The 18550-nt window shown below is 34.8% G+C and overlaps 2 protein-coding genes and 1 long non-coding RNA gene across 6 annotated transcripts; 1 reads left to right on the forward strand and 2 right to left on the reverse strand.

Annotated features, from left to right (window-relative positions):
- Positions 1–808: 808 nt before the first annotated feature.
- LOC132624849 (uncharacterized) lies at positions 809–7446 on the reverse strand. The gene is made up of 4 exons (XR_009576548.1): positions 7324–7446; positions 3382–3463; positions 1598–2767; positions 809–1033 (listed from the first exon to the last, which is right to left on the reverse strand). It is a non-coding gene; the product is annotated as an uncharacterized LOC132624849 (long non-coding RNA).
- Positions 7447–10362: 2916 nt separating this feature from the next.
- LOC132624768 (F-box protein CPR1-like) lies at positions 10363–11343 on the reverse strand. The gene has a single exon (XM_060339496.1). It carries the CDS (start codon positions 11341–11343, stop codon positions 10363–10365), a length of 981 nt encoding a protein of 326 aa, XP_060195479.1.
- A 1138-nt stretch (positions 11344–12481) lies between these two features.
- LOC132625188 (SAGA-associated factor 29 homolog A) lies at positions 12482–18511 on the forward strand. 4 transcript variants are annotated; one of them, XM_060340011.1, is made up of 9 exons: positions 12482–12855; positions 13767–13860; positions 14114–14190; positions 15757–15866; positions 15988–16073; positions 16167–16220; positions 17593–17743; positions 17882–17895; positions 18155–18511. In XM_060340011.1, exons 1-9 carry the CDS (start codon positions 12738–12740, stop codon positions 18258–18260), a joined length of 810 nt encoding a protein of 269 aa, XP_060195994.1. In that variant the 5' UTR covers positions 12482–12737; the 3' UTR covers positions 18261–18511. The 4 variants fall into 4 exon arrangements, with proteins under 4 accessions (XP_060195994.1, XP_060195996.1, XP_060195995.1 ...); XM_060340013.1 differs by having other exon boundaries at positions 15760–15866; XM_060340012.1 differs by having other exon boundaries at positions 12484–12855; positions 18158–18511.
- The last annotated feature ends 39 nt before the right edge of the window (positions 18512–18550 follow it).

The raw sequence follows: 18550 nt of genomic DNA on the forward strand, positions 1-18550 counted from the left end.
ATCTCCTCCCTTTTAGATTGTTTTTACAATCTCTTTTGTAGACTAGAGGCAAGGTTCCATGTCCCCCTCTAGTCATTGTAAATTATCTTTACTTATATAATACATGGTAGGGGTCAAGCCAAACCCCCCACACCATAGGTTCACAACCTAATGGTGATGGCTTAATATAAAAAAAAAAAAACTCTTTATCAAGTGCAGAATCTCCAAATTATACTGAGAGTTAATCTACTATAACCCAGAACATGCACATATTCAATTTCCCATTTCTTAAAAAAAAAAAAAAAATTGCAAATTTTGAGTTATGAAGAAAGAGGTTTCAGACTTGGGCGGAGGCTAGTAAGAGTTTTCAGCTGTTTGGGTCATTGGAGAAGAAAGGGAAGAGCTATTAGCAGAGCCATTTCAAAGCTCTGCAAATTGGGACGTATGCAGAGAAGCCAACAAAAACCATTTAGACTTTTAGCTCAGGGTTGTATACAAAATAGTAGTGGCAATTGAATTAACAACACAATCCCCACAAGGAAATTCTCCCAAAGTTAGATGCGACTATGGACTCACAATAAACTACTCAAAATTCAAAATGATAAAATAAAAAAGGGATTAGAGGTATCTGTGAAGTCAGCAAGCATCGACTTTCTCTGTCATTAACTTGTAAAAAAAAAAAAACTAATGAGAAAAAGAAAGCTCATCATCTTCCAGTAAACGACTAAATTATCAACTTATCTGGAATCAACTAATCAAGTAAGTGCAAGCATTTTTCTAGTCATTTTCAACAGTGAATATACAAAAGTCAAAAGGTGACATAAACACATTGTTTTAAAATAAATGACTTGCAATCTTTAACACAAAAGATAAGTACTCATGAATTTCTTATAAAACATATGAGAAAAAAGACATCAATTTTAATATTGTACTGACAGTGACAGAAGCTCAACGGTTACTGACATGTCCTCATTCTCTGTCCAAGCAATTCCTCCACCGACTGACATCTATCATTTTACTCACTGTTTAAGCTGGCTGCCTGAGATCGTCTCACCTATTTATTGAAATTGTTACAAGTTTCAACCACGAAAAATTCAATATAATACTATGTATACTGCGTTAAAAAAAAAGTTACCAAATTTTTTAAAGAGCAACTACCATCAAATACATATCTTATTGAGCAGAACAGCCAGTAATAAAAGTGGAAGTAAAGCCAGTTTTTTCACTTTTCTTCCACAAACCAAAAAAGGTAAACACGTGTCACTAAAATAAGAAAAATATGAATATGAAAGCTGTGAACCGAAGGAAAATGTACCAAGATGCTCTTGTTCATCATAAGTTTACAGTACAACTTATGTTGAAGTTAGTTGAAGATAATTTGTAGAAAAACTACCAAAATAAGACTAATTTATCATATTTCAAAACATATATCAAATTCAAGTTACAACTGAAATTATGTATGATCTTAGAAAGACATTTTGCTGGTTCAAGTTGAGGATTTTCAAAGTTCTAAAGAAAAATGGCAAGACTTTTCCTTCATTGGAGTGTGGAAAGTTTTGTTCTCTGTTAATAAGATCAACATGATCAGAAAATACAACAACATGTAGAAATTGAGTACCTTAGCATGTGGAAATAACACGAGCTTCAGTTGAACTAGTGAGAATACAGTTTGCTGGTCTGCAGCTAATCTGTGGGAGAAGCAAAAAGATTATTAGGAAGCATATGCTCCAAGCTACTTCAGTACCATAAAAAAATATTGGAAGGAATCTGAAAAAACACTAATTAGCAATACATTAGAACTATCTTCAGCAAAATTTGACAACCTCAATTGGGAAGCAAAATGAACTTTTAACTGCCATTTGGAACTGGAATTCCTGCAATAATCTTGAGAATCCATTGAAGAAGTTGTTGCTCAGTACCTTTCATGAAGATTAGAACCATCCGTACTGAATGATGCCAATTCGGTTTTGAGCATGTCCAGGCAATATTTCCTAAGGCACTTTCTTATCAGCTACATCAGATAACTTGGTAGTTTCATGAATATCATTGTTTTCAGTTAAAACAAATAAAATCAGCAAATGCTTGATCTATCTAACTAAACAGATATGGTCCAAGATGAGTTTATTTCTTGGCATCTGTAGTGCATGGGGACAGAAGCATTAATAGGTGTCTTGGTCAATTGTACTAAAAGACCAAGTAAAAATGAAGTATCAGCCTTAAGGTGCTACATTATAGCCTTCATGGAATCCATTTGGAACTCCAAACTTTTCCCTCTTCTTTATAGAATCTCAATCTTTTGTTTAGAATGTCATTTTCGGAATAACTCACTACCAAAATAACCTACATGTAAGTCATAGAAGTAGAAAAATTATCCAAATGGACAGTTCTAGAGAAACAATCTGTTTAGCAACTCAAAAGCGTATGATTAACGTCCACAAACACTTTAACATACTTAGAATTAAACAAATAGAAATAGGTTCATTCTTTTTCATGAAAAAGTTTCACAAGAATGTTTTGATCAAGAAAGGAGGTGAAAAGTGAACTACATGGCTTAATTGACTTCCGCATGGAATCAGATAAGCTAACATGAAGTTAGATATAACATGTAGAGTCAAATCTTGACATTCAACACTTTCTAGAAACTTTTAATATCCAAAACCTTGAACCACTCTTGTGAGTCTGACCATCATCACAAGAAAAACCCAGAAGCTTGACTCCTCGTTCAGCTAACTTCCTAGATAAGCTGCCACCGTACCAAGCTCCGTGATGCATACTGGCATGAAATCTCCTGCATCCAAACAGTAGATTAACCACCTTAAGCTGATGAAGTATCGTGAAAAAATATATATAATCTTGTTATAACAGGTTATGATCTACTTTATATTTTGGTTATCACCTTTGTTATAAATAGCTACTCCTTTTGTTTCTATATTTTATAAACAGTTCATATCAAGAAAATTCATATGCTCAGCCAACCATGTGAAGGAAGGTTGGGGCATTTTGAAAAAAGTATAAAAACTTCAAAATATATGCTGTCGTAACGTCATATATAAAATGAACAAGAGAAATGAACATCACAAATTTCAAGGATACTTTGGTATATGCCATGTCGCCATTATGACAACATATAAAATGAAGGAGGGAAAGTACCTTTTTAAATTCTTTGCTTAAACCATTTAGTTTAGGATATAATCACACTTTACCTTTCACAAGAAGGTTTTTAAGTGGAAAGGGAAAATAGGTCTCATAGCCTTTGTTTCAACTACTGAAATCTATGCTCACATCTCGATAACCAGCTGTAAGATTAAGAGGACGTTAACCATCTGGTTACTCAAATATATGACAACATCATGCTCCCTTTAGCTGAAATCATTACTTAAGATTCAGTAGTTTAGTTCATACCTCAACTTGATTGAATGTTCAGGTTTAGCACAGGAAATTCACGACTCCCCAAAAGAAAAGTTGATTCCATAAAAGCAAGTCCCTGCATCAGGATAAGAGTAGGTTGTAAAAAAGGGCTCACCGCAGTTCATACAACATAGGCAACATTCAAGAAGGAAATATACACCCACAACCTATTGTAAAATTGCAAAATCTTCTGATTTTTGTATAAGTGTCTAAAAGCTAATAATTGTCAACAAATCAAGTGACTTAGTACTAAACATACATTTCTCAGCTATCATATGCAAGCTCAATGTGACCATACTGAATTCAGAATGATGTATTTATACGTCTTTCTTTTTCTTCTGTAATGTACCTAAACCTTTTTGTTTTCTTCTTTCTTGTTCCCCTTTAATCTTTGGTTATTTTGGTTATAACGATGCACATGCAGTAATTATTACTTAAGAGACATCGTAGTCCAAAATTTGTATGTCCCAAATTTTTTAAATTGTTCAGAACTCCAAATTTTTTTAATTACAGTCATCCTTTGTCTAATCAAAATTTCATATAAGAAATATACAATATCAAATGACATACAATGTTGTCATCCGTGTTGACACCCAATTTTGTCCCGCCTCTCCTCCAAAATACCTATTTACGCTTTTAATATTTTTAGAAAATTAAAAAATATATATTTATTTTTTACTATAATTATTAGCCTCTTATCAATACCGGCACTTCATTATTCTATTACAGTTACTATTATTATTATTATTATTATTATTATTATTATTATTATTATTATTATTTATTACTATTATTATAATTCACAATTTTTATCATTTCGGCATTTTACCAGCTTACGCACACGCATCGCATTTATCTTTGCATAATTAAATAATAGTATTTATTTTACTGTGGATTTTCGAAATATTATTGCACGGCTATTACAACGCCATTTTTATCTGAGCATTAATGATTGCATATTTCATATTGAGCAATGTTTTAACACAAATTATTTAAACAGGTCTTTTATTTAAATTTAGAAGCCAAACTATTTCGTGCACTCAGTCCGTATTTTTGATTTATCGGATCCCAAATCAAAGCCCAATCAACTCATAAATATTTCTTGACCAGCCCATATTTTGATCCCAATTTTTTAGACCAGTCCGTGTTTTAATTCGCTAACCCATTCTTTTAATATCCGGTCCAAAAATCGACCCAGTCCACAGATGGACCGGGTCCAGCCCATTTTCGTTCAAAATAAGGGAAACCATTTCACTCTTCTCCTCCGCCGCGCACACCCCCTTTGCTCTCTTCCTTCATCTCTTCTCTCCTCCACCTGCTCTCTGACACCCCCATTCCCTTCTGCCGCCTCCACGTTACCTCTGCCACCCCCACTCCGCCTTGTCCCCCCCACGCGTCTGTTCCCCCCACGTTGCTACTAAGTGCGCATTATATGTTGGTTATGCTCTAGTCGATCATGATTTGTAGGTTGGTTATTTGTTAATCGTAGTAAGCATGATCCCGCTATAGATAGATGGCATGTTAGGTTTATTTTGAGATGATATGGATATGGTCAGACTGAAAATATGTTAATAAGATCTGTGATTGAGGTTACAAAAATGGATAAAGATCTTTGGTATGCTGACTGAGTTAATTTATTGCGGAAATACTCTTTTAAAATGGTTGGATTGTTGACCAACCAGTCTATGCAAAACCTGAGAGCCCTGTTTGGTTTTGTCTAGACCTAAGCTGTATTCATTAAGACTGGACTACATTGATCTGACACATTAAGTAGACTAGATTATTTGGGTGCTCATCCGAATGATTCAGTTCAAACTATGAAGCCTGTGCAATTAATTTACTGTTAGCTTCCATTTTTTTTTAGATTTTAGAACATATTAATAAGGTCGAACAACATTTTATGAAAGTGTATTTTGAGGTTCCCTATTGATAAAACATGCTAATTGTATGATATGAGGTCACTCCCTGTTTGAGTCGAATCTGTTAAGCTCACTTGTGGGCATTATATGAAGCATGCGAGCATACATCCTCAGGATATATTCATCTAAACTTATATGAATGGTGAAGTTGCTGCATCTAGTTAATACATTAGAATGAGAATGTCGGATATGCATGTTCATTTGACTACCTGTTTGAAAGATGTTAAGGTATCTGGGTATTCCCACTGGTTATTCATGAAACTGTGCTTTTTGTTTGGTTTTGGTTTGCACATTTCTAAAACTGCATGTGGGCTTGTCCCTTCTTTATCTTTTTGTTGAATGGTTGACCCTTTTCTTTGTGCTTTTCTTACAAGCATAATTAAAAACTCCCTTCCATGTAATCGAATATGCCAGGCCGAGCTGGTTCTAAACGATCTGTCTGATTTTTGGTGTTTGAATTGGTTTAAGGCCTTCCCTTTTCTTTCCATCTCTATTTCATTTTCCTCTTAAATATACACAGCATGCATAATCTTGGATCCGTCTCGAATTTATTTCTTTTTTTTTTTTTACATGTTTAATTTCATTCATTGAATAGATACTAATCCTTTTCTTTTTCTATGCATGACCATCGCATACAAATCCGAGGGACTCGTTCTTCTCCTGCATTCGGAGTCGGGCTATAAGCCCAACAAAATCTTCCTCTCGAGTCAGCCCACCTGCGAAAAAAAAAAAAGAAGAAGAAACTGGGCCGAGGCCCAATAACAGTTGCAGATCGCAAACAGCCCCAAAATGGGCTGAATCCATTCTCGATTGCAGCAGTCCTAAATGGGCTGAGCCCATTTGAACTATATCTACTTTTATTGCATGACTAACACTTGTTAATTTAGATGAATCTTAGTGAAGTTAGCGGGGTTTAATCTTAATAATGGGTAGTAAACCAGTAATTAATTCTATAGGTTTCATTTTGTTTTATTTTATGTCAAAATTATTTATAATGCTTATAACGTTTATTCTTTCACTGGAATAATCAAATTGCAAAATGGCATGACTATATATTTTAAGTAAAGGGAATCATATTTTACTGTCATAGACATTTCAAAAGCATTGTTAATACTCAAATATAAATTCTAGTATATTCGTAAATAACTCTTCAAATTTGGAATCAATCACACATCATTTTAGCTAAGCATAATTAATGAAGCTAATGACAAGGGAAGGAAACTTATGCCCCTTTTCCATCATATTTAAAGAAAATAAAGCATTTCTACATCACCATATTGATACAATATAAGTCTTATTTAAAATTCACATTAGCTATTTTGTATTTTTGTTTATACTCTTAAATCGCAAAAAAAGAATCATTAATATCTCACCATTTGGTTTGTTTCAAATAGTTATTAAAACACTGCACAAACCCGTGTTTTCTTCTATTTATATATTCTATGCAAATCTTAATTTTAAAGCATTATTATTTAGAGCAATTTTATAAGTTTTATTCGAAGTAGCACTTAAAATCCTCTTTTCTATAAATCATTATATTTTCTCTAAATTTCATCTTAAGCAACATTTTATATTTTCTTAAAAGCTTTAGCAGTATTTATAAGTTATTTTCATTAATTTTAAATATTATATTTGCATCTTTAGCCTTAATTAATTAACCTAAGTTTGGCCGGACAACCGTAGTTAGCGGATTCTAAAGGATGCCTAACCCCTTCCCTTTAGGATAATATAGAGCCCTTACCTAGAATCACATTGGTTAAGCAGACTATTAATTGCGGTTTAGTTTTAACTTTGCCTTAGTTAATCTCTAGGTGTCCTAATTCACCGTTAAAATAATTAGGTGGCGACTCCTTAAACAAAACATATAGGAATCACCAATACGTCATACTCCTAAATTAACCCGGTTAAAATGGGGTGTGACAATCCGCCACCCTCCTCTCCAAATAGAAGTAGAAGAAGAACGATAAAACACTGTTATTTAACTACATAATATATTAGCTAATACAGGAGAGCCTACCTCTATGGGCACAGATAAGAACTCGAGATCCTTCACGTGCTCTTTTTCTCTCTCATCTATAAGCTATGGTAAGAGTCTTCTTCAATTAATCTTATGAGACCAACCATGCTGATTACAGTGGAGGCCTAAAGTGAAAAGTGAAACCAACATAATGTAGTGATTCAAGAATTTGAAGCACCTGATAAGATATAAGAATAGCTCAATAGAAAAACACTTACAATACCAAAGCAAGAGGCAAATTCATAACTAACTTCCTTAAGAGCAAGAACAAACTTGCTCATTACGTCACTTATCACACAAAAATTCATTCTACAAAACAACAAATTCCTCTCCGTTTTTTTTTGGTCCGTATATGTGATACTCCATAAGCCAGAACAAAACCAAACACCACATATATATAGTCATGGTCTTAAATATTAGTCTGTCTTCAGTTTGATGAGGGCTTACTATATGACGACAAACCTTAAGCATGTTTTTTCACAGAAAGTTGCCTATTGAAGATACATAGCGTCTTAGGTGCTAGTGAACTTTTAGGAATAGCAATTGCTACATCACAAATAACTGAAACAATTGACCACAGGAGTATCTACAGGGACAAAACATTAAAACCCAAAACAAATTAAATAGATTTATTCAGCACAATTAAAAAGATAGCACAGGAAGGAAAGAACAAAGCTATAAGTGAATACAAACTTAAAGAAAAATCTGTTTTCCCCATCCAGATAGCCAAGCATTCGTACAAATACAACAAAAGATCTCAAAACCTTTGGTCGTCTGTTGAAGAAAACACAATTTCATACTTTTAAGTGAAAATCTCAAAACCCTTCATAAAACAATAAAATTAGAATAAATTATCCACATTCAACACTTCATTAATGCAAAGGAGTAATATCAAATAGACGGAGAATAAATAGATAGAAAAAAAGAGAATAATAACCTGTAGATGAAGGAGAAGAACCAGAGAGCAAGACACCAAAGCGGTTGAAGAGAATAGGAAGGAAGAAATAAGTCCAGCAAAGATGAAGGAGAAACTGGGACACATGTTTAATATTTGAATATGCATGGATGCAGTTGTTAAGTGACAGAATTACCCTTCATCGTCCAAAAAGGTTCACTTATTAATAGTTTAAATATTGGTTCGTATAAATCAAACACCATAATCTCGTCACACTGGACCAAATCATAATTGTGGCAGATTTCCTAATTGATTGAGCTTGTACCATTCTTGATGCTCAAAACACAACTAAAAATGCGGTATGATCCAGTATCAAGATATTCGATGAACACCAATCAATCATCTGCAGTATAATCCAACATCAAAATACCAAATGAATATCAACCACTCATCTATGCCTCAACCCCAAATATTTATGCCTTATACAAGAACTCGACTAACCTCTGAAGGATCTTCGCAATGGGATATACATCATATATACTGGATCAAGTAAAAACTCTTGGTTCCTCTTCGATCATGATGATAAATCATTACCTTGGATGCTCATTTTACTTCCCTCAGCAAACATACAGAGCTCAAGCATACCACAACAACCATTGTCGAGTTCCACAATACATAAACATTGTCAATTATATCAGGCACCTGAATAACGAAAAGAGAAGTAGTTAAAAACATGTTACAAAAGCCTAGTCTAGCAAAACCATGTTTAATTGCACGTGCTTATTCTGCTTTATATCGCTCAAAAACTTCTCGATTAGCCAGTCATCAACTCTAAACTACTTGATAGCGATCATGCTAGTTCTTTTCCCTCATATTTGAGTATAATGATCTATTATGCCTGACATGTTCCAATTTGAAGCTTGCCCCATTTTGTGTTTCTTGATTTTGAGTGTCTTATGAGAAAGCTAATGCTGATTGCAAAACGTGATGGATTAATGGAATCCCTAATATTGCTTCTATTAAAGCTGCAGTAACACCTGAAATAAAGGACCACAATGAGGCCTAGCACAAGATGCATCCATGTAGCATCAGATGAATGTGACATTTCTTCCAATAATTAGGTTCTCTTCAACTGAGGCTAAGTCATAATCAAAGGAATTAGCAGAACGTCAAAACTTAGGAAGAAATAGGGGTCCTATAGTAGAATAAGTCATGTCCTACCTATCAATTAAAAAAGCATTTCATGTCGTCTTCAACTAAGACTAAGATATAAATTATTAGCAGGTTAACAACAGAAAATCTCAGAACTTTAAAAGAATATAGAGGTTAGAAGAATTAGTCATTTCCCGTTCAAATGAGGCTAACATATATTTTGTGCCATCTAAAGTGAATCAAATTCTTACATTGACAAATTGTACTTCAAAAGAAAGCATGATCTAATTAGTAGTTTAAAGAGTTTTTTTTTTTGTTCCATATATAATTAACATTGAAGCAAATATACTTGGTTCAAACGCTCCTTTAAAATAAAGCATCTCTTAGTAATTAAAAAGCACATTCCCAGTGATATCAAGTTAACATGCCAGCCAACTAAATGACATTTGATAAGACAAAAAGGTAGCAGCATTTCATGGCACATGAGGTCTACAGAGAAAAGATGATAGTTCAACTTGCAAGCACTGCAACTCTCTGAAAAACCTTGTGTAGAAATTTCAAGCACCAAGAAGTAATAGTTCAACAACTTCATAGACAAACACAGTGTCCAGCTCATTGATCATTGCCAACACCCTCTGAAACCAATTTGGATAGCACTGTTCAATAGTTGCTGGCTGATAAATTATCTGAATTGGCCTCCAGAACTTACCATAGTCAACATTTGCTATCGACATTGCCAACCAGTTAATGATAGGACCGTCATGATTGAATTTTGTAAAATACTGAAAAGTGCCACAATCATTCTTTTTGATGGAGTAAGAAGACTTCCATTAAAAGGCATCGAGAAGATGCAAACAAAAATTAGATGAAAAGAGAGAGTGTGTTTGCCCAATTACAAAAGATAGCCTACAACTAAGGAGAAAAGACACTCCAAATATCCAACAAGCTAATCAACTAAAAGTGGCTCAATCATACATAAGCAAATACTAGTACTAAGCAAGAACACAATCTTTTGGGGAGATCAAACTTTCTGTGTAAGCAAATCCATCCCACTCAAAGATATCTTCATCACCAACTAGAGGCCCTATTAGACTGCTTGTTCCGTGTGATTCTTTGAATGTCCTAAAAGCAGTTCTTCTATCGGAGCCGAGTAACACTTCACCATCTTCAAATATATATTTCGGAACGATTTGCATGATTTCATGAAGAGCCCTCGTATCTACCATGGAAAATAATTTAGTCCAAGATTCTTTCACACCATAGTCTTTCATTACCCACAAATCAAAAATAGTATTACTCTCCTTTTCTCCAAAATAATTCACACTTAGCATTCCACCCAACACTGCTACACCTTGGTCGATGTGACCGTTGAAGCGCATTTCCCCTGGCAATGGTAACTCTCCGAACACCTCATTTGAAATATTAAATGTAATCATACTCATCCCACATCCTAAATAAGATAACCAATGAAATGTTCCTTGTAGAAATGCCAAATAGTCCATACCAAAGGATTCGATACAACATCTACCAACAAAAATTTTTCTCCAGGAACCAGTTTTTAGTGAGAGAATTTCATTGGGTGCGTCTTCATCCTCCTCAGGAACCTTGAAGACCTTATAGTCATCACTAGTTGGGTCATATCCCAATCCATAAACTGAATACTCGCTATAAGAAATATCGAAAAACTTCTTCTGATGTGGTGGGAGTGGTATTGATTCTCTTGTCGAAGGATTCCATAGCCAACATATTGAATCCTCACCCTGCCCAATCCCAATTATAAACAAGCCATCACAGCCACAATATATTTTGTAATACCCTGGCACAAATAGCGATTTCTGTACATCCTCAACGATTTGATTTGACGTGGTTTTCGTCGTCAGCAAAGATGAAAAATAATAGGTACATTTACCATCCTTAGAACTCTGTTCAATAAGCAATTTATCATATTTGGCATTTTTACATATACTATACATACAGTATACATAACTAGGCAATACCTATACAGTTGAAGTATATGGACAATGCATACTTCAATTATGTTTGGTAAACTAGATGACCTAACTATATATCTAGGTAAGTTTCCCAAGAATAATTCCATGTGAATTCTCCAAAGAAGGAAATATTACTGTCTTTATCAAAGAACAAATAAGCCCTAAATTAAGTATTAACAAACCTTTCCTTTTTAATTTGAACAGTTCATTAGACTAGCAACTCATATTATCAATAAATTAAAATAGTTTCATTCTTTATTTACTACTCAGTTTAAACATTTACTTCCATTCTTTAGTTTTTGTAGCTCATTACCTCAAAAACACTAATCTTCTAATATTTCATTGAACAAATACATAGACAAGCTCTTAAAGTTGTCACTTATCTTTATTTATATACTTTAACCGATACTATTACCTATTTAATCCCCGAAATATATGTTAAAAATGTATCGATTACACACTTCATATTTATCAAGTAACGCATATAGAAAGCATGGTTTCACTCGTAGTAACATGACAAAAATAACGAATGAGACAAAATCGCGTGATTTTTGAATTCCGTTAGTACCATTCGAGGTCTGTGAACAAGTTATACTAAGATTATAATATGAAGATCAAATAAAGGAAGAATTATTTATTTAATATTTTTGATAGATATTTGATTCTTTGGATTAAAAATGAGATACAATATAAATTAGGTGTTCTATTTTACACAGATAAACTTGGATAAAATTTAACATTGGGCTTCTTAAAAGTCTTAGGGCTCGTTTGGTTAGAAAACAAGTTATTCCGGGATTGTTATTCCACCCTCAATGTGGGATAAAAAACACTATAATCCCGGAATTAATTATCCCGAGTTTTTATTCCAACCAAACGTGGGATAAGGCGGCGCTAAATTTTTATCCCAAGACTATTTTTGCTTATCCATCGTACCAAACTAGCCCTTAGCGAAAAAAACTTTGTATAAGAAGATCTCTGTCAATTTATTATTTTGAGATGTTATCTCACATTAAATATGATATAAAAACAATATCATAATTATAATATTAATAATCTCAACATTACATATATTAAAATAAAAAATACACATTATTACCCTCTTATCATTATAAGGAAACGAACCCTAAGTATTACTCAACCATATCCGATCACATGTTTCTGCTATTTTTATTTTTGTTTTTGTTTTCCCCTAACTAGTAGCAGTACAGTATAGTACTACAAGTAATAAGGAAAAAGAAAAATAGCAAAGGGCAAAGAGGACTTTTCACAAGCAACTCCGTGCATCTTCTCCGACAAGCAAAGATGATGATCTAGCTGGAACTCTAATCTGTCTTCTGGAAGTATCGTTAACCCGATCTCCTCGGAAAACGTGTAGAATGTCGTCACCGGACATTGCTGAAATGTTGGAGAAATCAAAGGAGCTTGACCGTTTAAGGAAAGAACAAGAGGAAGTACTCCTTGAAATCAATAAGATGCACAAAAAACTTCAATCCAGTTAGTATTTCAATCATTTGTATTATTACCGTTATTTCTTACTCGTCTGATCACAAATTTAACTCATTTAAATTAGAGTGTTAATGAAGAAAGTGAAAAGCTTTACAATAATTCTGTTAGTATCATTTGAATTTGAGTTTAAAGTTCTATGCACTGAAAAAAAGAAGTTATGCAATCAGGTCACTTATTAGGTAATGCTATGAGAAACGGTAATTAATGGCCTGCTTAAATCCTTTGTATTTACTCCACTTTGTGAAGAAAGTAAAAACTTTTAAGTGATAATTTGATGTGTATATGTCTTGTATTGATAGTTTTTTATGGAAATGCTAGTAACCGTTACATGAGCTTAAGAGTTATTAAGACAAGTAAATATCAACACCGAAGTGGTAAAATTAGAGTCTGGCAGTCTGATTTCAATGCCGACGTAAGTTTGTGATAAGCAATAATGCTAAAGTTATTTGCTTTATAGGATGATCAAGCATTCTGATGCTGCAGTTGGATATCCTAAGTTTTAAGCAAATCCAACCAATCTATTGAAAGACGATGTTATTTTAGCTAACTAAAATAAGTCTTTTAATGATTACTAAGGCCAAGAACCTAAGATCGAGAGGTTCTAGGTTTTAATGCCACTGATTTTTCTACCAAATTGAGGATATAAAAAGAAAATCATGTCCAACAAAGAATTGAAGAATCCTCATAACTTCGAGTTTGCGTGATTTCCCCAAAATTCAAAAGTAAGGTAATAAAACTAGGCACTTGACACGATTCTAAATTTCCATTGACAATGACTATTGAACCTTTACCGGCAAAGATCATTGACCTGTTTGAACTTTGAAGTAGAAACTCGCATGTGACATGTATCTAACTAGACTTATAGTGTAATATTATGGCACTTACCATTCCTTGTGCAGCTCCAGAAGCGGTTGAGAAACCAGGTGACACTTCCCTATCAAAACTTAAGATGTTATACACTCAAGCCAAAGACCTTTCCGAGAGTGAGATGAGGTATTTATCTTTGCACCGTTTCTTCACTTTGGAGGTTGTTTAAGAGCGTGTTTTGTGATTTTTGACTCAGCTTTTTATGCCGTCCAAATGGAGCTACCTGGTGTTATTTTTATGCAACTCTTTATTTGACAGTTTAGACTTAGAAACTCTATTATGTTTGTTTTTACATGTTACATTTCATTTTGATACTTGCTATATTTTCATTTTCAAACTTGAAATAATTTCTTTCTCCCTTCTGGCCCTTTGATTGCAGTATCTCCAACCAGTTGTTAGGCCAGCTGGATGCAATAATCCCTGCAGGAGGTGCTGGGCAACAACGAAGAAGGATAGGTGTGTGTACAACTGATTAACATAACAATCATTAAATTTCTACTTTTACGCTCTTTAAAATTAATACCTAGCTACTTCCTCCGAATCAAAAAGAGTGTCCACTTAGCCATTTGCACACCCTTTAAAAAAATACTAACTCCTGGACAAAAATAGGTAATTTGACAAAACTGCCCCTAATTAAATAGGTATTGGGATTTGTTACATAACACATAATAGAGGCAAATCTGGAAAGATAAGGTTAATTCTTTCTTGATTTGATTAGCGGACACTCTTTTTGACCCAAGAACAAAAGGCTAAGTAGACACTCTTTCTGATCCGGAGGGAGTATTTGATTTTTGGATTTTGGTTTCTTGTTACTTGTTCTACACAAACAGTACCTCACCCATATACTCTTGAAGTACTTTTAAGTTTTTTATGTGCCTGCCTCCTCTAAAGAACGTGAATAGTAGTTATACCCTAACTTGAGGTCTATGATAAGTCGAGCTTTAGAAAGGACTGGCAGAATACTTAGGTATATTGAAGAAAATACAAAATTTATCTTGGCTGCTAATTTGATGACGGATCTTTTTGTCTTGCAGTGTTATTAGCCTTTTTTGGATATAGTGTAGATCCAGCAGAAGTACACAGTAGCTAACTTCTAATGACATTTCTGGAAAGCATTTTGCTTTAAGGCAAAAATGGTTCCAAACTTCTCTAACTTCCCAATATATACGAAGTTGGTCTATCAAATGGTAAAAAGATGAGATGTAATAAAAGGAGGGTAAGAACGAGATGAATATCAGCTTGGTGGATAGCCCAAATGCTTTGGCTATATGCATAATCTGGCACATGGGGAAAGGAAAAAAAGAAAACCTTGAAAAGCAAATTATCGTTGAGCCTATGCATCAAATATCTATTCTGTGAAATAAAAAAAGACTTATGCTCTTGCTATAATCTAAGCTGCGTGGACTCTCATTTTTGCTGCCGCACACGTCTCGACATGGTGCGGGTGCGGGATTCGGGCAAACCGCATCGGATACTTTGACTAGAGTCCATGGACAAATTTGGGGGGGGGGGGGGGGGGGGGGATTGAGATTTTAATTTCTCAAAATAAAATATATTACAGATTTAAGGCATGGGAAATGGCATACATTAAATCCTTTTTAGCTTTTCCTCTTGGTGAATATTTGGCATTTATAAATGTTTTCTTTCTCATATAAAAGAGGGATAATTTCTAAATTAATTATTAACATGTTTATGTTTCGACAATTAATTATTTATGTTTTTTAACGCCCATCTTGGATAATGAAAAATTGAATTCTACGACATACATATAAATTTTCCACAGAATCTCTCTCAAAATTTAGCCGAATCCTAGCACCCGTATCCATACCTGGATCCGTACCTCCGAATCTTAAAATGTAGATTTTGTCGAATCCGACACTCAGATCCGCATCCGTGTCGGATACCCGCACACGAGTCCGAGCAACTTAGGCTATAATTATTAATAGACTCAATTCTATTTATGATCTTCAATTTTAATTGCTTTTACCTTGGTTAATGCATTTGGACTTGCATGGATGACAGAAGGCAACGAGCAGAAAAAGAAGAGGATGAAAGGTGACTCCGACATTCCAAGGCTCTCTCCTTCCGTGCGAAATCAGCAGGAGTTCTTTGCTAGCCTGAAGGGTGAACAAGTATGGATCCGTTTCATGGAAGTGAATCATTCCTTTCAATGTTTCATAAAATCATGCAAGCACCTTATTTACTTTTGTTGTGGGCTTGTGGCAATAACATGGTTAAACTTTTTATCGCTAGGTGGCTGCTAGAGTCGCGCAAGAAGATGGTGAAAAGGATGAGTGGGTCATTGTTAAAGTTACTCATTATGACAAAGAATCAAAGAAGTAAGTTTTGTGACAGAGCTTCATAGCGAGAAAATAATCCAGACTGGATTCATTTACATATATTTTGTGTTAACTTTGTCCATCTCTGTGCAGATTTGAAGTTCTAGATGAGGAGCCAGGCGATGATGAGGAAGGCGGTGGCCAGAGGTAGCCTTACAATGTCTTTGGACATCTATTGATTGTTTTTGCCTATTTACATTTTGATTGTGTGCTTTCCTTTTGATTGTTTGTGCATTTTATCTTGGTTTGCCCCTACTAGTTTGCTCACTGTTCCCTCAATCATTAATATCCATGGACGCAAGCCTAAAAACATTTGGCACTTGGATTTTGGAGACTATGATGCTGATGTTCTCCTCCAGACATAATACTGTCTGAATTTGACTAAGTGTGGTTGAGGGCTTGCAGCCACAAAAGTGATGCAGAGTTACCTGTATGAAAATATAATCTCGGTTGTTTGTGGGAGCATTTGAGCCGCAAATCTTTGTGGTGGTGGTGGTGGGGGTTGAGTAATGAAGCGGCTTATCAGGAACTTCCTTGGATCTAAGTGATAGCTCCAATTTAATGTTACAGAACTTCTCAAATTTACATATTAAGGCATTTTCCCGTTATGCAATGTCCACTTCACAAAAACTTTCACCTTATTATTGGATTTCCTACTTCTATCCAGCTCCTGAATGAGTAAATCTATTCCCTCCTTGATTGTTGGTGGAGAGCAATTTCATTCATGCATCAGTAATGACATTTTGTCCAAGTGTTATTAAATGCTTTCAATAACTAAGAAGCTGCATAAGAAGTACAGAGACTTGGAATAGAAGGTAAAAGAATGAGGGGGGAAATTAAGAGATTTTCTGGCTCCTTCGTGGACCTTTCTAAAACTCTATGTCCCATGAGACTAACAAATCTCATGGATTAATTAGAGGTAAAAGAAAACTAGAAAATCAAAAGGGTAATATCTTGTCCAATGATGTGATCTCCACCCCCCCCCCCCCCCCCCCCCCCCGGCAAAAAAAAAGAAAAAAGAAAAAGCGTTACCTCACTTTTTGAGCTTCCAACTTTGAACAACTCATTGAGGAATTTTGGTGACTTATCTTTTTCCCTCTTCTAGTACTTTGATGAACGATACAGATCAATTTAAATGTCCTTTTGTGCTACTTGTTGGTGATTGTTGTTGACTGGTATCCACAGACCACAAGTAAGTAGTCCATAAGTTACTCTCAGCTGACTGGTAAGTTGCTGAATTGCTGTACAGAAATCTGTCCTCGGCACCTTCGTGTGGATATTTTTGATTTGGATGCTGCGATATCTCATTTACTCTAAAACTAATATTGCTACCGAAGAATTTGATACTGCTGATTGATTAAAGCATAACTGTCGCTTTTCACTCTTTGTACTTTGAGAGGCTGCTGTTCAGCTAGTTCAGTGATATCTAAGTGGCTTTTTTCAGCAACGGGCTTTGCTTACTAAATGATTATTCGTCTTCTTACAAGAATTACTGGTTCTATTCTTTTGCCAATTGCAGAAAGTACGAGCTACCCTGGTCACGTATTATACCTTTTCCCAAGATAAGTGATCTTGCAACCGCTCAAGAATTCCCTCCTGGAAAACAAGTTTTGGCAGTTTACCCAGGAACCACAGCCCTGTACAAAGCCACAGTAGTCCAGGCCCGCAAGGTACCCGTATCTAGTTTCCTTTTGTCTTAGTTTGCATTTTCTTTATTGAGCTATTCATAATATCATAAGTATTGAGGAACTGATTGGTTTTCGACTTACATTTGCATGTGATGGTCCCAATGGTATATTGATTTCCAGAGGAAGACCGACGAGTAAGTGATGTTCCTTATCATTTCCTTACTTGGCTTCTTAGAACTCAGAGATGGACTTAAGATTCCATAGTACTCAATAATTGAGCAATGACTTCTGATTAATGGAACACTGGAATCGATTATTCCAATCTGTTTTGCGGTCATCTAGCTCAGTATTTCTTTTTTCTTCTTTCTTGTAATTGACTGTTGCATTTCCACAATTTCAACCAATGAATCATGATCTTTTTTCACGGGTTTAATGAATTATGTTTCCCTTTTGCAGTTACACGTTGGAGTTTGATGATGACGAGGAAGATGGGTCTCTACCTCAACGCTTGGTGCCCTTTAACCAGGTTGTTGCTCTTCCAGATGGACATGGCCTGTGAAATATAGCTATTTATGACTCTTGACACGTCCAGAGTTGCTCTAGTTGGTCATCTGCTGTATGTATCTAGTAGTCTTATAAGGGCGAGCTTTGAACCTATTCACTTATCTAGAAGAAAAAAACATTATATTCGTCGTACAACGTATTTATCAAAAAAATATTTGTTGTACGATTTGTCTAATATTCTAGTGTTCTCTGTGTACAGTAGTTGGACATGAAAATAAAATCCTAGCTGTAACTTTGTACTGTGTTTATTAAGGTCCCTGAGTTTATCTGGAATCCATTTCCCTT

Source organism: Lycium barbarum, chromosome 12 (genome assembly GCF_019175385.1).
Source record: "Lycium barbarum isolate Lr01 chromosome 12, ASM1917538v2, whole genome shotgun sequence".
Classification (NCBI taxonomy): domain Eukaryota; kingdom Viridiplantae; phylum Streptophyta; class Magnoliopsida; order Solanales; family Solanaceae; genus Lycium; species Lycium barbarum.

Coding starts and splice junctions, on each gene's coding strand:
- LOC132624768 (XM_060339496.1), bottom strand. CDS start 11,343: ATGTATAGTATATGTAAAAATGCCAAATATGATAAATTGCTTATTGAA.
- LOC132625188 (XM_060340011.1), top strand. CDS start 12,738: ATGTCGTCACCGGACATTGCTGAAATGTTGGAGAAATCAAAGGAGCTT. Junction 13,861..14,113: donor CTTTCCGAGAGTGAGATGAG/GTATTTATCTTT, acceptor CTTTGATTGCAG/TATCTCCAACCAGTTGTTAG. Junction 15,867..15,987: donor CTAGCCTGAAGGGTGAACAA/GTATGGATCCGT, acceptor TTTTATCGCTAG/GTGGCTGCTAGAGTCGCGCA.